The 23633-nt window shown below is 46.8% G+C and overlaps 1 protein-coding gene across 2 annotated transcripts in view; it reads left to right on the top strand.

Annotated features, from left to right (window-relative positions):
• The first annotated feature begins 14781 nt into the window (after positions 1–14781).
• The window catches only part of ST6GALNAC1 (ST6 N-acetylgalactosaminide alpha-2,6-sialyltransferase 1), a 22152-nt gene continuing 13300 nt past the window's right edge, over positions 14782–23633 (top strand). The window contains exon 1 of one of the 2 annotated variants that reach the window (XM_008048204.1): positions 14782–15018. In XM_008048204.1, coding sequence (XP_008046395.1) covers positions 14888–15018 — 131 coding nt within the window. In that variant the 5' untranslated portion in view covers positions 14782–14887. The remainder of the gene's footprint in view (positions 15019–23633) is intronic. The other variant, XM_008048205.2, reaches the window with a different exon arrangement.

Genomic DNA, 23633 nt, shown 5'->3' with positions numbered 1-23633 from the left:
ACTGCACTCCAGTCCGGGCGACAGAGTGAGACTCCAACTCAAAAAAAAAAAAAAGTTTCATATGTATAACCTATTAAAAAGGAGCTTTTAAAATTATCTCGGCCAAAACATTAAAAAAAAAAAAACTAAAAACAAAACAGTGCCAACATGGAAGTCAGCAGAACCAGAGGGCGAAACTGGCAGTCGCAATTAGCAACCAAAACTCCAAGCACCCATCAAAGACCTGGAAAAAACAAACCTGCTAAGGGGATGGTGTCCATTGCTTATGGGTACAGTCTGTGGGGGCACTGAAAGCATAGTTGTCCTAAAAAGGCCTTAGCCTCCTGGACCTTGTCCACTGTGCAGGCCAGAAAGCCACTGGGAAGAGGTGCACTCTCTTCTGAAGAGAGGACAGAACACTTGGCTCACAAATGGTGGCCACTTATAGAGGCCCGCAAATCTGCTAAACTGCCTGGCACTGCCTCACCATCACTCCAACAACCCCCCCAGGTAAATATTCGGGCACTGGAACCCAAATTAATTTCTTAATTTATCACAGGTGCCAGCCTTTTGGTCCTGGCCATCCATGCTAAAATCATATAGCCTAGCCGGGCTCGGGGGCTCAGCCTGTAATCCCAGCACTTTGGGAGGCTGAGGTGAATGGATTGCCTGAGCCCGCGGGTTCGAGACCCGCTTGGGCAACTTGGTGAGACCTCATCGCTACAATAAAATCAAAAATTAGCCGGGTGTGGTAGCACGTGCCTGTAGTTCCAACTACTTGGAAGGCTGAGGCGGAAGGATCGCCGGAGCCCAGCAGGTCGAGGCTGCGGTGGCCGGGAGCGACCACTGCACTCCAGTCTGGGCGACCGAGTGAGACTCCAACTCAAAAAAAAAAAAAAAAAAAAAAAGAGAGATTTACTGGGCATGGTGGCATGTGCCTGTAGTTTCAGCCACTTGGGAGGCTGAGGTGGAAGGCCCTCCTCAGTTGAGGCGGTAGATGTGAGTGTGCCACTGCATGCCAACCTGGACAACAAAGCAAGACTGACGCAAAAATAAATAACTAAATACATACATACATACATACATACATAAAATAAACAAAATCATCCTCCTGTTGGAATTCTCTGGAGACAGTGGATTCTCTTCCACCATGAGCCTACCCAGTTCACCACCACCAGTGACAACTTTGGGCCTAGATTAGTGATGGGTCCTCATTGTCAGAGGGGGATACCATTTCAATCCTGTTTTTTGTTTTGTTTTGTTTTGTTTGAGTTGGAATCTCGCTCTGTCACCCAGACTGGAGTACAGCGACACACTGCTCATGGCCACCACAGCCTTGACCTGCTGGGCTCAGGCGATTCTTCCCCTCAGTCTTCCAAGTAGCTGGAACTATAGGCGTGTGCCACCACACCCAGCTAATTTTTTGATTTACTGTAGAGATGAGGTCTAACCAACTTCCCCAGGCTGGTCTCGAACCCATGGGCTCAGGCCATCCTCTCACCTCGGCCCCCCAAAGTGCTGGGATTATAGGTGCGAGCCACCGTGCCCGGCCTCAATCCTGTTTTAAAATCTGTTCTTGGGACCCCTCCCAGTACCAATCACCTCCATCTGAGTTCTCTAGAAACAAGCCCTGAGATGGAGATTTCTGCACAAGAGGTTTATTGGGGCAGGTGCCCAGGAACTGTACTTGTAAACGTGGGAATCCAGAGCACTCCACCCCGAAATGTGCCACTTTGGCATAAATATTATTTTAAGTTGAAGGCAATCAAGAAACTGCAAATGCCGGAAAAGCTTTCTTGAGACTCCCCCTTTTTGCCTAAAGGTAGGATAGAAATTTTCCTTTACTAGAGGCGATTGTGGACTTATCAGCCCTGAGGGGACACCAGAGGATCCTGCAAACAAACCTCATTCCATGAAGGTCCTGCCACATAGCTACCTACCCACGGCACCCTACCCTTGGAAGCCTAAAGCCACTTTTCTTTCTCCTATCACCACAGATGTATTGTTCTTGGAAGTGGCATGCAAGCTGGAGTTGGAAGCCATCACTTTGGGTTACTTTTAGTTGAACGGTTGGATGGGGTGGAGGTTCCAGCAGACACCAGACCACCCGGCGAGGACAGAAAAGGACCTGGAAGCTGTATTTCCCAAAGCTCTAACTGGTGGGAGAAAAGGGATAGGATTTGTATTTGAAATAATGGAATCTGAATGGCAGTCATCGGGCATAATTTTAGCTGTGTAAGCCCTGCTTAGAGCCCACTGTACTTAGCACATTTAATTCGTGGGGATAGAAATCATTATAAGTGATTTGGTGATCACTGTGGGGTTTTAGAGCATCATCTGGTTCTGTTTGTTGTTCTGTTTTGAAGTCCAGTACACGATTGAGCCCACAGCCATGAAGGGCCTGAACCACATGTGTGATCTGTCACACATACCCTGACTCCAGGCGAATGGACAGAGGAGGAGTAAGGTCTGGTGCTTTTTAAATTTATCATTATGGGTTTTTAATTTCTTTACTCAATGTTTTATGTGAACAAGTTATAGGGCTTGGTAATAGATCACTCAGAATTTATTTAAAACTCTTATGTGGAAAATTTAAAACTCACAAAAGTAGAGGAAATCTTGTGACAAAACCCTGCATACTCATCACTCAACCTCAACGATTACCCATGTTTTCTGATCTTGTTTTATTTACACCCCTCGCCCCAGGTCAGACTTCCTAGGCCAAACCCAGACATGATGTCATCTCACCTGCATATACATCAATATGCATCTTTAATAAGGGCATCCTGAAAACGTGACTGCCATTGTTGTGGCAGGAAAAAGAGAATATTTCCTGAAGTGGAAGGGATTTACAGACGCTGACAATACCTGGGAGCCTGAAGAAAATTTAGATTGTCCAGAGTTAACTGAAGCATTTCTTAATTCTCAAAAAGCTGGTAAAGAAAAAGATGGTACAAAAAGAAAGTCTTTATATGACCGTGAATCTGATGGCAGCAAATCAAAGAAGAAAAGAGATGCTGCTGACAAACCAAAGGGCTTTGCAAGAGGTCTTTTTTTTGTTGTTTTTGAGTTGGAGTCTCACTCTGTCGCCCAGACTGGAGTGCAGTGGCCGCTCCCGGCCACCACAGCCTCGACCTGCTGGGCTCCGGCGATCCTTCCGCCTCAGCCTTCCAAGTAGCTGGAATTACAGGCACACGCTACCACGCCAGGCTCATTTTTTTATTTTATTGTAGACATGAGGTCTCGCCTGCCCAGGCGGGTCTCGAACCCGCGGGTTCAGGCAATCCACTCACCTCAGCCTCCCAAAGGCACAGAATGACTGGCTGAGCCACGGAGCCCGGCTTGCAGGAGGTCTTGATCCTGAAAGAATAATTGGTGCCACAGACAGCAGTGGAGAACTGATGTTTCTCATGAAATGGAAAGATTCAGATGAGGCAGACCTGGTGCTGGCGAAAGAGGCAAATATGAAATGTCCTCAGATTGTAATTGCTTTCTATGAGGAGAGACTAACCTGGCATTCTTGTCCAGAAGATGAAGCTCAATAACTGTTTGCATTGCTTTTTATATATATTTATATATGTATATAAAATCTGGGTCTTAGCCGGCTTGGTGGCTCAGCCTGTAATCCCGTGACTTGGGAGGCTGAGGTAAGTGGATTGCCTGAGCCCGCGGGTTCGAGACCCGCCTGGGCAACTTGGTGAGACCTCATCTCTAAAATAAATAAAAATTAGCCGGGCGTGGTAGCGTGCGCCTGTAGTTCCAGCTACTTGGAAGGTTGAGGCGGAAGGATTGCCGGAGCCCAGCAGGTCGAGGCTGCAGTGGCTGGGAGCGGCCACTGCACTCCAGTCTGGGCTACCATGCCCGGCTCATTTTTTGATTTATTGTAGAGAGGAGATCTCGCCAAGTTGCCCAGGCGGGTCTCGAACCCACGATCTCAGACAATTCACTCACCTCGGCCTCCCAAAGCGCGGGATTACAGGCTGAGCCACCGAGCCCGACCGACCTTGACATTTTTGAAGGGTACGGGCCAGTTATTTAGTAGATTCTGTGAACTTTGAACACGATTAGTCTTTGATAGCTTTTTTGCTTTCTGGGGATAACACGATATCCCACGTTCATCTGTACATTTCCTATATTTCATGTGTTCACCAGCCATTTCTCTAGTGGGAAAGGTATTTAGAGAGGGGACCTGAATCCTGATGACAGTGCTGCTGTTTGGGGTGAGAGATGCGTGGTGACCTGGGCAGATGGCGAGCTGCCCGCTGAGCACGGTCCAGAACTGCCCCTCCCCCTGTACCTGGGACTCCTTGCCTTGGGGGAATAGCAGTTTCAGGTTGGTCTTTGTGGGCCAGTCTTCCCAATGCCTAAGTAGCACAAAGGTAAAACCGGGGGACTTGTGGACCTTGTCTACTAGAATGGTCTTGGGTGTGGCTCGTCCAACACAATTCCTAAATTTTCTCCTGGCTATTTTTTTTTCTTTTTCTTTTTTTTTTTTTGAGTCAGAGCCTCACTCTGTGGCCCAGGCTGGAGTGCAGTGGCATGCTCACGGCCTACTGGGCTCAGGAGATCCTTCCACCTCAGCCTTCCAAATAGCTGGAACTACAGGCACGTGCCACCACACCCAGCTAATTTTCTGATTTGTTGTAGAGATGAGGTGTCACCAAGTTGCCCGGGCTGGTCTCGAACACATGAGCCCAGGCAATCCTCCCACGTCAGCCTCCCAATGTGCTGAAATTATAGGCATGAGCCACTGCTCCTGGCTTCTCCTAGCTTTTTTTTTTTTTGACTTTTTTTTTGAGTCAGGGTCTCACTGTATTGCCCAGGCTGGAGTGCAGTGGCACGATCATGGCTTGCTGCAGCGATCCTCCCGTCTCAGCCTCCTGAGTAGCTGGAACTATAGGCTTGTGCAACCACACCCAGCTAATTTTTTTATTTTTTGTAGCAATGAGGTCTCACTATGTTACCTAGGCTGGTCTCGAACTCTTAGGTTCAAGCAATCCTCCTGCCTCAGACTTCCAAAGTGCTAAGATTACAGGTATGAGCCACACCACCCAGCCACTCCTGCCTACTTTTTATGACAGACTTTATTTTATAGTTTGGGGGGTTTGCTTGTTTTTTCTTATCTAATATAATTGATTTATTGTAGCCATTGGTAATACAAACAGAATTGGGGCATCTTCAGGCTGTCAAGGAAGTGTTGAATAAACAGGGAGACTGAGCAAAACAACCCGATTGTAATTACGCACTAAATACCTAGTGCCACAGAAAGCTGGCTCTGACCCGGACAGTCCCCAGCGACTACTCATCTCCGAGGTAATCATTCTTGGCAGGTCCTTCCCGTATGGTGAACATGAGGCAGAAGGTTACTGACTCATGGGGAACGGCTCCTCTCACTCAGAAATCCCGCCTCATTTTTGTGAATGCTCTCAAAGACAACTCCTAAATGATAGGCAATCTTGGGCCTGGGTTCCCACCATTTCGCTGGGGGTGGGGGCACACTCCCAGGGAAATGGAAAGTCTGCAGTAAAAGGTCAACCAGGGGTGTGCCTGCCTTTGTGGTGCAAAGAAACCTGCACATTTGGCTTCTAAGTTTTCCAGAGGAGTAGCAGAAAATGCTACAGGACTGTCTGAGAAGAGGCCTCAGGACAACCGCAAGTGTCAGAGAGGACTGGGGACATCAAAGTTGACAAGAATCCAGTGTAATTGTTTTATTGAGAAGCCTCAACTCATTGAGGTATCAATGTGAAATAATCTTCTATGAGAAAATCACTGCTTTCTGCCTGGCACCATGGCTCACACCTGTAACTCCAGCAATTTGGGAGGCTGAGGCGGAAGGATTGCTTGAGCCCAGGAGTTTGAGACCAGCCTAGGCACATGGTGAGACCTCATCTCTACAAAAAAAATTTTTTAATTAGCTGGGCATGGTGATATGTGACTGTAGTCCCAGCATCTCAGGAGGCTGAAGCGGAAGGATCATCTGAGCCCGGGAGGTCAAAGCTGTAGTGAGCCATGATGGTGCCACTGCACTCCAGCCTGGGCAACAGAGTGAGATCCTGACTCAAAGAAAATCACTGCTTCCAATTATTCTATGCCAACTCCCTTTAGTCCCTTAGCAATATACTAGGCAGATTCATTACTTCTGACGGGTAAAACTCAGACCAAGCCTGTTTCAAACTCCTCTTGCATCTCTGATTCAGATTTCTTTAACTCCCCTCCCCAGCACAAGCTGGGCACTCACTCTGCTTACCGGGAGAATGGGGAGACTTGGGGGTGGCATGGTCTAGTTCTGTGATACCTCCGCCTCCTCTTTTTCCAATGCCTAGCCCTGGTGTGGAATGCAGGAAATAGAAATGGTCAGGACAGGGGAAGGGAAGTAGAGACTTAACTGGCTGTAGGTCCAAGGTGGAGAAGCCCTAGATCTGATTGGGTATGGTTTTATCTTCTGCTGCTGTTCTCTGACGATAGGGCGGTCTCTGCATAGACGGTGTTCCCTCTGTAGCTAAGTCCCCCTCAGAAAGGACAGCCTAGTTCTCCCTGACTCCACCAGGGAACTCACGCCCCCTTCTCCAGAGGGTGGACCCCATTGCTTGGCTTGGAAGTTACCTGGACAGTTTGTGGGTTCTGCTTAAAGTTCTGCTCAGAGTTCTCCTCTGAACTTTGTGCCTATTCCTATGGAAAGTCGGGAAATATGGAGGCTTTCCCGTACCTTCTAAGGGTCATTGGGGACTGGCATGGGAGTGCCCCCCTTCTGTGCCTGGACTCTCCCAGGTGCAGTGTTTTCATACCTTGTGGGCATGGGCTGTGCCAGCGGGTAGGTAAGCTGCCTTCGGCAATCAGAGCGCTGTCAATGCTTAATTCCATGCATAATTCTAGGCCACAAGCATAAAAGAAACTGTAATTAGCTTGCTTCTTTTCACAGGCCTGTTTGTTAAATGAAGTATTCTACTGGCAAGTCGTTACTTAAAGGAAGATGTCTGTACAAAGGACGCAGGTGGAGAAGCTGAGGAAAAAAAGACCACAACCTTTTTTGGTCTGATTTAGGTAGAAATAACCTCTTCACACCTGGTATTCTGAGGCTGGTGCACCCACATCCACACTCCCTGATCAGCACTAAGGAACCCACCATTCCCTTCACCATGGACGAGTCTCACAGCTGCCTACCTCCGGGGAGACTGACAAAGACAATTTTCAGCAAAACAACAATCAATTATCATTATAGCTTGTGGCCTTTGAGGCAAAATAAAGAGAGACCTATAAAAACGCGCCAAATAATTTACATCTCCTTAAAAACCAGGAAGAAGGCTGGTGTGTCCAAGACAGTGGCAAACTAAGGGCATTGAAACACATCTTCAGAAAGAATCTAACATTTTAACAAACTCGTTGTACCAGATACTGTGGAGAAAAAGAGAATGTCTTTGCTAGCTTGGATCATTCCCATTCTGACTCACACGTGGCAATTCAAAGGCACCGTCTTGTTTTCTGTGCTCAGACCTCTAAAGGGAGGAACCATCTCTTTGAATTGTAATCATCAAGGAAGATAGCACCTAATATCTCAGTTTCTGTGGGAGGGTAGAAGTCTACCTTTGATTGATGCCCCACTCCAAGTTGCAAAACTACTTCTTGTCATCAAAAGAGAAACCTATTTTTCCTTTGGATAAAGCCAATTAACTAACACAGATGATCACCTCAAAATACCAAGTGAAGCCAGGCTCAGTGGCTCAGCCTGTAACCCCAGCACTTTGAGAGGCCAAGGCAAGTGGATTGCCTGAGCCCACGGGTTCGAGACCCACCCGGGCAACTTGGCAAGACCTTGTCTCTACAATAAATAAAAAATTAGCCAGGTGTGGTAGCGCGCGGCTGTAGTTCCAGCTACTTAGAAGGTTGAGGTAGAAGGATCGCTGGCGCCCAGCAGGTTGACGCTGGGGTGGCCATGAGTGTGCCACTGCACTCCAGCCTGGGCGACAGGGTGAGACTCCAACTGAAAAAAAAAAAAAAAAAAAAACCAAGTGAATTTGGGATGAACTATTGGTAGTAAATGGTGTTGTCAAGTCCTCTTACTTGAAGAATTCTTTTTTATCCTGAGAACGCATCTGTAATGAGTTGTGCCGGCCTGGCCGTTCAACCCGGTGAGACTTCTTTCTGTCTCTGCTGTCTCTCAGCAAGTTGCCTGGACACACATCACATTCTGGTTTAATGCTTATTCAATAATAAAATTGTTTCCTTTTTCTTCCAAGAGAGGTTTTCCGTTACCCCTCCGCCCTCCTTTGTTCACTCAGCTGCGGATACATTGGCCTTTGTATTCATGTTAAAAAGCAGTAGTGGGGAAACTGGTGGGGGGGGAGGTGGGATTGACAGTAGTGGAAATCTGTCTGGGGGGGCACACCTCACCAAAAAGGGTACCTGCACAATGAATATTTGTATACCTAACCCTGAATTGTACTCCACAATTTTAAAATTAAAAAAATTAAAAGTTAAAAAAAAAAAAAGCACTAAGCATGCTCCTGACCCAGGGCCCTGCAGTCTTGTTCCTTGGGCTTAGCTTGGTCTCTACCCACATATTTTTCATGGCTGGCTTCCCTCTTTCTTTCTTTCTTTCTTTTTTTTCTTTCTTTTTTTTTTAAGTCGGAGTCTCACTGTCATCCAGGCTAGAGTGTAGTGGCACACTCCACCCACCGCAGCCTCAACCTGCGGGGTTCAGGTGAACCTTTCTCTTCAGCCTTCCAAGTAGCTGGAACTACAGGCATGCACCACCACGCTCAGCTAATTTTTTGATTTATTGTAGAGATGAGGTCTCACCATGTTGCCCAGGCTGGTCTCAAGCCCATGGGCTCAGGTAATCCTTTTACCTTCGCCTCCCAAAGTGCTGGGATTGCATGTGTGAGTCACTGCACCAGGCTTACTGGAGTCATAAAAGACCAAGAAAACAGCAGTGGTATCCAGAGACTGAAGAAATTTTGCCAAATCAGCCTATCAGGGCCTGCCTGACCTTTTCAGTGGCCTGAAAGAAGCCCAGCAGCCAACGGAATCTCAATAGGCCGTTTAGACTCAGTCTTCAAGACAACTGCACCCGCTGACCATGACCATCTAGGAGGTGGAACATTCTGGAAGGTTCATTTAATAATGAATTCCTAGCCGGGCTCAGTGGCTCAGCCTGTAATCCCGCGCCTTTGGGAGGCTGAGGTGAGTGGATTGCCTGAGCCCGCGGGTTCAAGACCCGCCTGGGCAGTGAGACCTCATCTCTACAATAAATCAAAAAATCAGCCGGGCGTGGTAGCGCATGCCTGTAATTCCGGCCACTCGGAAGGCTGAGGCGGAAGGATCGCCGGAGCCCAGCAGGTCAAGGCTGCGGTGGCCGGGAGCGGCCACTGCACTTCAGTCTGGGCGACAGAGTGAGACTCCAACTCAAAAAAAATAATAATAATAATAATGAATTCTTGCCTAGTATACCTTTAGTCATCTACTCCCTCATTAAATAACGTAGTCATAAATTGAAGTTCTATTTTTCTCTTTTTACCAAATGGTCATATTTTTACTTTTGTGTTGCTATGTGAAAGCTCTAAGAAACGGATTGCTGGTTGAGTCCATTACAAGGACAAATACTGTAGTTTTAGGAACCAGGGACATTCTAGCTAGGAAAAAAAAAAAACGACCAAAGAGGAGTGTAAAAAGCTATCACCTTTATACATGGACAAGAAGGGCCCCTTCCCTGAACTCCACATTTTAAAAGACCCCATATCACAAACATACAAACATTTAAAATTATTAATTTTTAATGTTTGTATGTTTTGTTTTTGGACCGGAGTCACTCCTTCACACAGGCTGGAGTGCAGTGGCACGCTCACAGGCACCGCAGCCTCGACCTGCTGGGTTCAGGTGATCCTTCTGCTTCAACCTTTTAAGTAGCTGGAACGAAGGCTGCATGCCACCATGCCTGGCTAATTTTTTAGTTTATAATAGAGGTGAGGTCTCGCCAAGGTGCCCAGTCCTCTTGCCTTTGCCTCCCATAGTGCTGGGAGCGACCGTGCCTGGCACAAACACAAAATTATTAAAGTACAATGGGCACCCATGTTACTTGAATCTGGTGCTCAAAGCTGGCACAGTGCGATCTATAACCTTCAATGTAATGTGTATATGACTCACTGAGCAGGCCCCGGAGAAAGACTTCTTCGCATCTCTTTCCCTGTGTCTTCAAACACAAAGGTGACAGTGTCTGGATGTTGTGAAGATATGTAGATTCTTCAAAAGCAAGCCCTGACTCAAAGTGTGGGAAGAATTTGAGTAGCACGGGTGTTTGCTAAGAGCAAGAACAAATTAATTAGCTTGTCAATTCCCTCTTTTTTTTTTTTTTTTTTTTTTTTTTGAGTTGGAGTCTCACTCTGTCGCCCAGACTGGAGTGCAGGGGCCGCTCCCGGCCACCGCAGCCTCGACCTGCTGGGCTCCGGCGATCCTTCCCCCTCAGCCTTCCGAGTAGCTGGAACTACAGGCACATGCCACGCCCGGTTGATTTTTTGATTTATGGTAGAGATGAGGTCTCACCAAGTTGCCCAGGCAGGTCTCGAACCTGCGGGCTCAGGCAATCCACTCACCTCAGCCTCCCAAAGGCGCAGGATTACAGGCTGAGCCACCAAGCCCGGCTTAATTCCCTCTTTTGGAGAGCAGAAATACAACTGATTCTTGTGTAAAAAAACATATTTTCCCACTTGTATTGAATGTCCGGTTCCTGATTCTGAAAGGTATACTGATATCAGTATGATACTTGCAAGTTTTGCAACAGTAAAAAAAACTCACAGGCCAAGCCATCATTTTTTTTTTTTTTTTTTTTTGAGTTGGTGTCTCACTCTGTCGCCCAGACTGGAGTGCAGTGGCCGCTCTTGGCCACCACAGCCTCGACCTGCTGGGCTCCGGCGATCCTTCCGCCTCAGCCTTCCAAGTAGCTGGAACTACAGGCATGCGCTACCATGCCCGGCTAATTTTTTTGATTTATTGTAGAGATGAGGTCTCGCCAAGTTGCTCGGGCGGGTCTCGAACCCGCGGGCTCAGGCAATCCATTCACCTCAGCCTCCCAAAGTGCTGGGATTACAGGCTGAGCCGCCGAGCCGGGAATCAAGCGATCATTTAAAAAGGAAGATAAAATAAAAGACATCGCAAATGAAACAGAAACTGAAAGAATCCTTTGCTGGAAGTTCTGTTCTTACAAGAAATATTAAATGAAGTTCTTCAGGCAGAAAGAAACTGACCCTAGACGGTAATTCAAATCCACTTGAAAGACAAATGAGTGCCAGTAAAGGTCATTGTGCAGGTAACGCTAAAAGACAGTATATTTACATATTTATTTTTCTTTCTTCTTTAATTTCTTTAATGGTGAAATTAATCTTATTTATTGTGTCTGGTTTTCTCAAGAGACTCTTTTTGGGGGGTTTGGGGAAGACAGTGTCTTGCTCTGTCACCCAGGCTGGAGTGCAGTGGCACAATCATGGCTGATTGCAGTCTCCAACTCCTGGGTTAAGCGATCCTTCTGCCTTGGCCTCCCAAAACACTGGGATCACAAACCTGAGCCACTGTACCTGGCCTTCAAGAGACTATCAGTGGTTAAATCTGCATAAGCAGCCTTTTGTTTGCCTGTGCTTTTCCTGATCACTTTCCCATAATGTGCTTCTCCCACATCCTTTAGAGTTCCAAGCCACATCTTTGAAATTTGCTTATTTCCCTGGGTGTCTCTCATGTATATATGAGATAAACATGTTACTAAACTTGTTTTTCTCTTGCTAATCTGTCTTTTGTTATAGGGGCCCTAGCTGAGAATTTAGAAGGATAAAGGGAAAATTATTTTTCTTCCCCTACACTATCTCCTAAAAGCGGACTGTTTTTTTTTTTTTAAGATGGAGTCTCACTCTGTCGCCCAGACTGGAGTGCAGTGGACTTTTCCCATATCACCCAACCTTCCTCCAAGTCCTCAGGTGTATTTTACAGCAGAGAAGACCCAATGGCTGACACTTTTCAAGAATTCCAATCCTGGAGTGATTCCGAGACAAATTCATTCTAGAAAACTCTTACAAGCCCATGGAAAAGTATGTGTTGGCAGAGGACACCCCTCCAGGTTAGCTGATTTTAGCCTTCTATTGCCTTGGAGTGATTTAACAGTTCCAAACCGTAGGTTGTTGATAGACAAGAAAATTCTGTCCTGACTGTGATTTTCCTTCTCCCTGTGGAAAAACAAGTTTTGCTCCCATTTGAAATTCATTTTAACAACCCTTACTGTAAATTAATCTGTGCTTTTGCACTCCTCTTTTGAATTGGTTATTACATCTGCGTGATTCTCTCGCGGGTAGAATAAAATCTTTAACACATGTTATGGCCCCATGTTTATTTGGGAGGCATGTTTTACCTTTTATTGAAAATTATATTTTAACTACTCTTATCTGCATGTGAGTTCTCACAAATCCTGTCAGCTAGTGTATAAAAAAGACTAAAGTCCAAAGCTTTAGTTTAAAAGCAGAGAGAAGAAGGTAGATCTTACCAAACACAAGAATTGTGATGATGTTTGAAAAAAAGATTGGGGCCGGGCTCGGTGGCTTAGCCTGTAATCCCAGCACTTTAGGAGGCCAGGGTGAGAGAATTGCCTGAGCCCACGGGTTCAAGACCCACCTGAGCAACTTGATGAGACCTCGTCTCTACAATAAATAGAAAATTCGCCGGGTATGGTAGTATACACCCGTAGCTCTGGCTACTTGGAAGGCTGAGGTGGAAGGACTGCCTGAGCCCAGCAGGACAAGGCTGTGTTGTCCATGAGTGTGCCACTGCACTCCAGCCCGGGTGACAGAGTGAGACTCCAACTAAAAAAAAAAAAAAAATTGGAAAGTCAGTTTCCCCTAAAACATGTATTTCTCTGAATCCCACATTCTACCCAGATACATACCACAGCAGTATTGGGCTGGAACCCTAGAACCAGGAAACTAGAACTCTGAATTATCCCACCCCCACCGGCTGGCCTCAAGAACTCCAAGTTCAACCCACCCTGAAAGTCATGAAAGGCACAGATTGCCCACAGTAGCTCAGCTGGTACCCAGGAGCTCAACTAGGTGTCCATGCCCTGTGGAAGTCAGAGAGTACTGCCAGCCAGTGCCTTCTTCAGAACATAGTGTGAGATGAAAGAGCTATTCCAGTGCTGTGGGTAAGCAAATGCCTTCCCACTGAGCATTTCATTTGCCTAGCATTGCAAACAGGCACCAGAGTGTAGGAATAGAATTGCACGTGCCGAATGCATAGGATAACTCAGGGTAAATGGCCAGTTAGGGCAAAGAGTTGAGACTTGACACAGGCCTATCCAGAACATGTTTAGCGTCAATGTATGTGCACTTACAGGTCAGGCGCAATAAGAGGGAGGGAAGGAGAGGGGAGGGGAAGGGAGGGGAGGCGAGGGGAAGGAAAGAGAGGCTGAATCAATACAGAGAGAGATTTCCTTGCTCCCAGCCGTGACCTGGAATGGTGCCACGGGTTACAGCATATGGTGAGGATAAAGGAAGCCCAGCAGTTGTCTAGATGACTCTCAGCTGCTCAGAAGCATATTCTTACCTATTTCATCCTCCCTGAAGAAGGTGGTTTAGTCATCTATTGGTGCATGCCAGGGATGAAGGCCAAGGGCTTTGGGTACAGAACTGGAAGCTCTGCATTAGGAGAAATGCACACCGTCAGGTGTGAGCAATGAACCCAGGCTGCAAAATCTTCAAAGCCCTATCCTACCAAGAGACACCTTTCCCACAGTTCAAAACACTGGAAATAGGGCCAGACACAGTGGCTCACACCAGTAATCCCAGCACTTTGGGAGGCTGAGGCGAGAGGATTGCTTGAGCTCAGGAGTTCAAGACCAGCCTGGGCAACATGGCGACACCTGTCTCTACAATAAATGAAAATAAAAATAGCCAGGCATGGTGGTAGGCACCTGCAGTCCCAGCTACTTAGAAGGCCGAGGCGGAAGGACGACCTGAGTCCAGTAAGTTGAGGCTGCAGTAGCCATGATTGTGCCCCACCGCACTCTTGCCTGGATGACAGAGAGACTCCAACTCAAAAAAAATTTTTTTTTTAAGTTTCTTAGTTTTCTATAACTGGTCTTGATATATTTCCTCTGAGTTGTAAATTTTTTCCCAGGAGTTTTGTGCATTTCAGTTTGTTTTTATCAAGACAGAGTTAATGATTTCTCCGTGCAGTGGATAAGAATGCAATCTCTAGGTCAGTTGGTTTTGGACTCCAAGCCAGTGGCTTGCTGCAGGATCGTGGCTTCGCTGCTCACTCGCAGAGACAACTTCCTTGACTGTAAACTGGGGATTAAAATAGCACCCAGCTCCTGGAGTGGCTGGGAGGGTTACATTAGTGCTCGTGAAGACTCCACAGTGCCTGGCCCGGAGTGAGCCCGCGTATGTTGCAATGGTCACGACTTCAGATGAGAAGCAGGGAGGGTTGAACATGTCGGGTGCCTACCACGAACAAGGCACTGTGTATGGTGTCTTCATGATAATCCCACAAGGTGGAGACTTCTGTTTTTCCCATTTTTTTTTAAATGAGGCAAGAAGGTTAAGTGACCCAATGAAGATGAGGGTGCGTATAACGTAAGTTTTTAATAAAGTTCTACATTCGGAAATTGGCTTCAGAGACAAAGGAAAGGAAGGTGAACTAAATTGAATGCAGGGAGTTTCTCTTCCTTCAAGCCACGCCAGGCCGTAAGCCTTCATAAAACAGCAGAGATGGCTCCTCCTTTCCCTGGCAGAGACTGATAGACTCAGCACTTACCAGAGTGGCTCATTGTAAAGAGGGCGTGCACTACCTGGCCAGGAGACCTGAGCAGTGAGACTCTGCTGTCTACATCAAAGCCCCAGGATATGCAGAACTTTCCTCTAGGGCCCGGCCCACTACCATGAAGTCCTGCCTGTGGAGATCTGGCCGCCTGGGCCAAGGTGTCCAGTGGTCTTTGCTCCTGGCTATGTTGGTCTTCTTTCTCTTCACACTGTCCTCCTTTATTAAGGAGCCTAACACAAAGCCTTCCAGGTAAGATTCTGACCCTTTCCAAGTCACTCATTTCGTTAGAGGAGACTGAAACTCTATAACCCAGGGAGGATTGGGGACCTCTGTGTCCACATGGGGCATTGGGGGTTAGGAAAGTTGTCAAGAGCCACTGGGAAGGAAGACCCAAGGGAGGGCTTGGGGGAAAAGGAGGTGGTGGTGGTGGTGGTGGGAAATCAATGTGCCCAGGTATTATGGGATGTGTATGGAGAAGAAATGGAGGTCTGAGAACTGATGGCCTGGGTCTGCGGAGAATGCAAGAGAGAAAGCAAGACTATTTTCTCCTCCGGGACTATGAGTAATAAGAACAGCTTTGGGTTGGTTCTTACGTGACATTCTCTATGTCCTGAAGCAAAAGATTCATCCCGTGTGCTCCACTCGTTTCAGAATGGACTCACCCTGAGAAATCTGTCAGCAAATGGGGGACCTCGCACTTAGCAAGGCAGCTTCGGTTCTGGGCCCAAGTTAATCCTTCAAAAAGGTCTTCTCAACCATAAATACGTCCCTAGCAGTGAGAGACCCGTTTATTTCCAGATTCAATTTTTTGAAATGTTTGCTTCACTGCTCTTAAGATGAGAAGATAATTCATGCTCTCATCGAGTTAAAAAAAAAACATAGCAAGGTAAAGCAGGAAGCGAGGGACTCCCATTACACCCCAGCTCTGTCTGCTCTTCAGGGTGACCCCTCTTAATACATTAGCATACACAGAATTATTATTATAGCTCACATTTCTATAGAATTTACTATGTGCCAGCCCTATTCTAAAGGTTTTATGCCCAATAACTTACAAATTCTCATTATTAAGGGGATACTGAGACACAGAGCGCTAAAGAGAGTCACCTGAGTACCCTGCTGGTATGCTATGGGCCAGAATTCAAATCCAGGCATCTTGGTTCCGTAGCCTGCACTCCTTACCTTTATGATATTTAAGCCCTTAATATCTATATCTCTCTCTACATATCGCTCCACGGATTGATTTTTCTTTTTTTCTTTTTTTTTTTGAGTTGGAGTCTCACTCTGTCGCCCAGACTGGAGGGCAGTGGCCGCTCCTGGCCCCCGCAGCCTCAACCTACTGGGCTCAGGCAATCCTTCCGCCTTAGCCTTCCAAGTAGCTGGAACTACAGGCATACGCTACCACGCCCGGCTGATTTTTTTGGTTTATTGTAGAGATGAGGTCTCGCCAAGTTGCTCAGGCGGGTCTCGAACCCGCGGGCTCAGGCAATCCACTCACCTCAGCCTCCCAAAGGCACGGGATTAGAGGCTGAGCCACAGAGCCCAGCTGACTTTTCTAATAACACCATATCATGACCATTTTCCCATGACGGCACATTCAGATCTCCCACTCCCTTCTTTTAACAGCTGCATAGTGTTTCACGGTATAGATACAATTTACTGAACCAGTTGCTATGGCTTGGCGCTTGGGGTCGCCACTAGTTTCTATCATACAGTTGTGCACTTCTATAAGTACTTCTGTGGGTAGATTTCTTGAAGGGGAATTGCCAGGACAGTAGGTATGTTCACATTATCACAGACATCATCAAGTTGTCTTTTCAAGATGCTACATCAACAGGTGGGAGAGCTGGTTCTCTCTCCTCCTAACATAGCACCAGGTATCATTCATGTTTTTAAGATTTAATCATCTGTTGAGGGAAAGTGTGTTTCTCTTTTTTACTGGTGAATCTGAGGATTTTCTTAACTTTATTGAGGCCTATTTTGCTCTTTTTTAAATTAAAAAAATTATTTCTCTTTTCCTTATTTGTAGGTGCTTTTTGTATGTTAGGGATATTCACTCTCTTCAGCCTGATATTTGTTTTTATTATATTGTTTGTGGTGTCTTATGTCATGCAGAAGTAATTTTTATGTAGGTAAAACATGTCTATGCTTTCCTTTTTTTTTTTTTTTTGAGTTGGAGTCTCACTCTGTCGCCCAGACTGGAGTGCAGTGGCTGCTCCCGGCCACCGCAGCCTCGACCTGCTGGGCTCCGGCGATCCTTCCGCCTCAGCCTTCCAAGTAGCCAGAATTACAGGCATGCGCTACCACGCCTGGCTGATTTTCTTTTCTTTTTTTTTTTTTTTTTTTTGAGACAGGGTCTCACTCTGTTGCCCAGGCTGGTGTACAGTGGCACAATTTTGGCTCACCATAGCCTCAGCCTCCTGGGCTCAAGCAGTTCTTCCACCTCAGCCTCTGGGTTAGCTGGGACTGCAGGTGCACTACCACACCTAGCTAAATGTTTGAACTTTTTTTTGTAGAAACAATGTCTCATTATGTTGCCCAGGCTGTTCTAGAACTCCTGGACTCAAGCGATTCTCCGGCCTTGGACTTCCAAAGTGCTGGGATTACAGGCATGAGCCACGCCTAGCCTATCTTTTCCTTTACGGCCACTGGATTTTGTGCAATTTTTAGAAAGGTTAGTTCCTACCCCCCAAATTATATAAATTTTCTTCTATATTGTATACTAATATTTCTGCCCTTTTGTTCTTAAAAGTTAATCCATCAGAAATGTATTTTCGTGTATGGTGTGAATATGAGTTTGTATTTATTGGAACTCTTGATTGCAACTGCCAAAAACCCATCTCAACTTAGATTACATAAGGAGATGAGGGAAGAAGAGAGGCTCAGAGGATGACAGTCCTCCTGGAGAGGTGTTTCAGAGTAAGAGTGGGCTGGAGGGGAGTCACTCATGGTGACCGGGGCCTGGTCTCCTTCCCCGGCTGATGCCATACGCCCTACAGTTAAGGGGTGGAAGTCAAGTCAAGTGGTTGCCCGTTTTTGGCCCAGAGATTTCTGAAGGTCGTTGGAACTGTTTGTGGTGTAATGTACCTGGGAGGGGATGTCACCACCCTGCCCCATATTGGATCTTCACAGCCCAGAAGGCTGTGGAAGGGAAGTTCAGCACTTTCTGGGGGAGGAGGAATCAGAGGCCGAAACTATCTAGTTACTTGCCAGAGTCAAGTAGTGGGACACTCACTCCAGAAAAGTATTTGCAAACACCCAGTGCCACAGAGGGAGGCGTGGTACGGGGAAGGGCCCTTCTGAGGGGAACCTCAGCACAAAAGGGACCCCCTCCCCTGAGAAACCATGTTTACTGATGTGCAAAGAACACATGTCAGCAGGGGCCCCCAGCGTCAGATAGAGGTTGACTAAACCTCAGGGCATGCTGGGATCACCACTCCTTCCCCAAGACAAGTGGTTAAGTAACAACACCAGCAGCACTGTGTCTTGAAAAAAGAGGGGAAGTCTTCTCAGTGACTGACCATGATTCTTACTGCTCCCTCCCTCCAGCGCCCCCAGTTTGTCCCATCTTCCACCTCCCCTAATCCCTCCCCACCTCTGGAGCCAAGGTCTAAGCTCTGACCTGGTGGGTGGGGGAGAGAGGAACTTTGAACCAGATAGGGCATCTGGCGTTTTAAACTGGAGTAGACTGAATTTGTGTGTGTGTGTGTGTGTGTGTGTGTGTGTGTGTGTGTCTTGTAATTTTGTAAAAACAAGTTTTAGTCATCAAAACTTGTAACATTATAGATTCTGCCCAAGACATTAAGGGATAGAAAAAAGGCTACACGTTAAGAATGCTCGCCAGGCTCGGTGGTTCAGCCTGTAATTCCGCGCTTTGGCAGGCTGAGGTGGGTGAATTGCCTGAGCCCGCGGGTTCGAGAGCTTGGTGAGACCTCATCTCTACAATAAATCAAAAATTAGCCGGGCGTGGTAGCGCACACCTGTAGTTCCAGCTACTTGGAAGGCTGAGGCAGAAGGATCGCCGGACCTCAGCAGGCCGAGGCTGCGGTGGCCGGGAGCAGCCACTGCACTCCAGTCTGGGCGACAGAGTGAGACTCCAACTCAAAAAAAAAAAAAAAAAAAAGAATGCTCAACAAACTGTTTACATAATTTCGTTCCGAAATGATTATCAGAGAGAGCACCACTGTGGAATAGAGAGGTCCCTGGAGGAAAGGATTTTGTGTCTGTCGGAGCTTCATGGAGAGCACAGGACTTTGAGAGACAGGCAGGGCTTGGATGAGAGATTAGGGAAAGGTGTATAGGTGACAAGAATGGTGTAAACGAGGAGGCCCGCCTAAAATAAGTGTGTCTGCCTTGTTGAACCTCAGGAGGACTGACTGGCCTCACAGAAATGAAGGGCTTACCACAGGGAGCAGAGCAGGGCATCTGGGCAGGGTGGAGCAGAAAGTTGCTACAAAAGGCTTTTAGGCAGGGAGGTGGCCTCGTGAATGTGGTGTTTGAAGACGGTGATTAGTCTGTCAAAAGTGAACAGGACAGAATGGAAGGCGGAGTGAGTTGGCACTTAGGCCAGACCAGTAGTGGCAGCCAAGGCTGAGAGACAGAGAGGTTTCACAGACAGGATTCTGACACGGAAGGTGGTCCCCAGGCCCACAAGTGCGGTTGGCGGCAACTTTAGTAACTGAAACCCAAGGCGGAGAGGATTGTGACAATGGGAATAGGAAGAAGTGAAAAAACAAGAGATATTTTGAAAGAGCAGGTGGTAAAGGGAGGGAGGCAAAAGTGACTGTGCGTTTGCAATTTAGAGACTGGCCATAGCTCACCTCTCTTTCCCCCACAGTGCTGCCTGGCAGAGAGTGACAGTAAAATCAGAAATAAAGGGAGTTTTCGCACTTGTATGTTTACTGCAGCATTATTCACAAGAGCAAAGATATGGGATCAACCTACGGGTCCATCAATGGATGAACAGATAGGGAAAATCACACACACACACACACACACACACACACACACACACACACACACACACACTGGAATGCTACTCAGCCATAAAAAAGAACGAAATTGCCGGGCTCAGTGGCTCAGCCTATAATCCCGCGCCTTTGGGAGGCTGAGGTGGGTGGATTGCCTGAGTCCGCGGGTTCGAGACCCGCCTGGGCAACTTGGTGAGACCTCATCTCTAAAATAAATCAAAACATCAGCTGGGCATGGTAGCGTGTGCCTGTAATTCCGGCTACTCGGAAGGATCGCTGGAGCCCAGCAGGTCGAGGCTGCGGTGGCCGGGAGCGGCCACTGCACTCCAGTCTGGGCGACAGTGTGAGACTCCAACTCAAAAAAAAAAAGAACGAAATTGGCCAGGTTCAGTGGTTCAGCCTATAATCCCAGCATGTTGGGAGGCCGAGGTGAGAGGACTGCCTGAACCCGCAGGTTTGAGACCAACCCGGGCAACTTGGCGAGACCTCGTTTTTACAATCAAAAATAAAAAATTAGCCAGGCACAGTAGTGCACGCCTGTAGTTCTGGCTACTTGAAAGGCTGAGGAGGAAGAATCACGAGAGTCCAGCAGGTCGACTCTGGGGTGGCTGTGAGGGTGTTGCTGCACTCCAGCCTGGGTGGCAGAGTGAGACTCCAACTCAAGATAATAATAATAATAATAATGAAATCCTGTCATTTGCAGCAACATGGATGGAACTGGAGGCCATTATCTTAAAAAAACTAACGCAGAAACAAAGTAAAATACATGTTCTCACTTACAAGGGGGATCAAATCAATCTGTGCACATGGACGTGGAGTGTGAAATGATAGGCACTGGAACTCAGAAGGGTGGGAGGTGGGTGTGGAACAAGAAATTATTCAATGGGTACAACGTACACTATCCAGGTGATGGTTACACTAAAAGCCTGGATTTCACCACTGCCCAATATATCTATATTACAGAACTGCACTTGTACCCCATAAATCTATTTAAAAATTTTAAAGTATACTTTAAAGAAGGAAAGAAGGAAATAAAAGGGAGTTGTAAACATTTACCTTGGTTTATGAGGGTAGGGTCATTATCACAGTGGTAACACCCACTTTTATGACACATCATTATTATTTCAGAACACATTTCCAGAGTAACCAGTGCCCTAGGATCTTTCTGTGTATTATTCTAATCTTCACAATTGTTCAAGATTAGTATTTTTATTATTTTTCAAAAATGACGGGCTGGGCTCAGTGGCTCAGCCTGTAATCCCAGAACTTTGGGAGGCCAAGGCGAGTGGATTGCCTGAGCCCGTGGGTTCGAGACCCACCTGGGCGAGTTGGCAGGACCTCGTCTCTACAATAAATCAAAAATTAGCCTGGCATGGTAGTGAGCGCCTGTAGTTCTGGCTACTTGGAAGGCTGAGGTGGAAGGCTCGCTGGAGCCCAGCAGGTTGACGCTGGAACTGCACTCCAGTCTGGACAACAGAGTGAGACTCCAACTCAAAAGAGGTTAAGCCTAACTCCACCCACCTAGGAAACAGCAAAATGGATATTTGAACCTAGAGGATTCTGGCTCCTTCACTACTTCATATGTGTCGACTCTCAAGAGATGTTAAAGTCTCATGAAGAAGAGAGATGTCTACAAAGTAGAAGAATATGTATGATGTTGTTAGTGGTAATAAACAACTGTAAGAAAGTCAAATGGGTCAAGAGCTAGGAGAGCAAACTGAAAAGATTAAAAACTAACCAGGGGGACAGGGTAAGGAGAAGCCAAAGGAGATGGTAGCATTTGCACACTGCCTGAAGGCTGTGTGACATTTCAGCAAGCAGTGACAGCAATGGCCCCAAAATAGAAAAAGTCAGGATGTGCTCAGGATTGGGAGACTTGATGAATTTAACCAACACTGCTACAGTATTCATGGTGCACCGGCACTAGTCTCAGAAATCTATGGTTACTAATCACATGTCAAGCCTTTTCAGGACGGAATTAATATTATTATTATCCCTCTCTGACAAATAAAATAATTTGCCCGCGGCGTGAGAATTTTCTGACACTACCTGTGGTCCTATCCTCCGAAGCTCAGCATGTAGCCTTTTCCGTTCAGGGGTCTCATTTAACTCTTGGCGTGCTGCCAGGAAGTAGGTTAGGGGGGCCCCCTGACTAGGGACCCTCAGATCTCTCTCTTCTCTTTACTCTCCCTCCCTCATCCTCTCACTGTCCCCCACCTTCAGTAAATCTTTCTAGGGAAGAAATGATGGTAGTAGAAAGTAGGAAGATGCCGGGCTCAGTGGCTCAGCCTGTCATCCCGCTCCTTGGGAGGCTGAGGTGTGTGGATTGCCTGAGCCTGCAGGTTCGAGACCCACTCGGGCAGCTTGGCGAGACCTCATCTCTACAATAAATCAAAAATTAGCCGGGCGTGGTAGCATGTGCTTGTAGTTCCAGCTACTTGGAAGGCTGAGGCAGAAGGATCGCCGGAGCCCAGCGGGTCGAGGCCGGGAGCGGCCACTGCACTCCAGTCTGGGCAACAGAGGGAGACTCCAACTCAAAAAAAAAAAAAAGTAGGAAGATCTTTCTTCTTAACTTCTCCAAGATATTTTATCTATTTCACCAAATCTTGGAACCTGGAACTGACTCTTAACTGCTGGGGCTTGGGGAAGAGAGAATACAAATAACATTTCAAACCAGTTCACAACTAGTTTGAAAGTATGATAGGCAAGGCCAGGCATGGTGGCTCACGCCTGTAATCCCAGCATTTGGGAGGCCGAGGCAGGAGGATCACTTGAGCCCAGGAGTTCAAGGCTGTGGTGAGCCATGATCGTGCCAATGTACTCTTCTAGGTGATAGAGTGAGATAGAGCTTCTCATTTAATGGATGAGAAAATGGAGGCTCAAAGTGTTCTGTGACGTGCCCAAGATCACGGGGCTAGTTAGGAGCAGGTCTGGGATAGACTCACAGTGTTGTTTTCGCCCCAGTGTGCTCCATTTCTATTTGCCAAGCACCACTGGTTAGTTTTCTCTCAAACTCAAGTTCCATGCTTCAAACAACTTGAATATAGCCCGTGGAGTTCAAGAGGTTAAGTTGTGGGGTGACAGCATATAGAAAGAAAGAGAAGAAAGAAAGAAAGGAAGGAAGGAAGGAAGGAAGGAAGGAAGGAAGGAAGGAAGGAAGGAAGGAAGGAAGGAAGGAAAAAGGAAAGGAAAGAAAAAGTATGATAGGCATAGAAAAGGGATCTGGCTGTCTGTGCCCTAAGATGCTAACCGTAGATTCTTTGAGGGAATGAGATACTAGAAAGTTGACATCCTGCTCAGTCTGTAATCCCACCACTTTGGGAGGCCAAGGCGAGTGGATTGCCTGTGCCCGTGGATTAATACCCACCCAGGCCACTTGGCAAGACTTTGTCTCTACAATAAATAAATCAAAAATTAGCCGGACATGGTAGCATGCGCCTGTAGTTCCGGCTACTTGGAAAGCTGAAGCGGAAGGATCGTCGGAGCCCAGCAGGTTGAGGTTGTGGTGGCTGGGAGCGTGCCACTGCACTCCAGCCTGGGCGACAGAGTGAGACTCCAGCTCAAAAAAAAAAAAAAAAAGAAAGTTGACATCCTTTTATGTTGAAATGCATTTCTTGCTTTTCTGTAATAAGGATACATTGTTTTCATAAAAAAGAAGTCATGGAGTTCACTTCTGAAGACTCGGGAGAAAAAGGCATGGTTTAAGTAAGCATCACCTCCCTGTTGAAGTGCCCCCCTTCAAGAAGAGCTATCTCCCTAGGTTGTATACCCACTGTCGCCCTTACAAACGACTAATATCATGGTATCCATGACACTTTGTTTCAGCTACTGATATTCATGTCTGTTTCTCTGTTAGACTATGTACTTCTTTTTTTTTTTTTTTTTTTTTTTTTTTTT

The sequence above is a fragment of the Carlito syrichta genome, unplaced genomic scaffold (genome assembly GCF_000164805.1).
Source record: "Carlito syrichta isolate Samal-C Ts95f unplaced genomic scaffold, Tarsius_syrichta-2.0.1 Scaffold121030, whole genome shotgun sequence".
Classification (NCBI taxonomy): domain Eukaryota; kingdom Metazoa; phylum Chordata; class Mammalia; order Primates; family Tarsiidae; genus Carlito; species Carlito syrichta.
The sequence above is the reverse complement of the archived record's forward strand: the minus strand, read 5'-3'. Positions and strand labels throughout refer to the sequence as shown.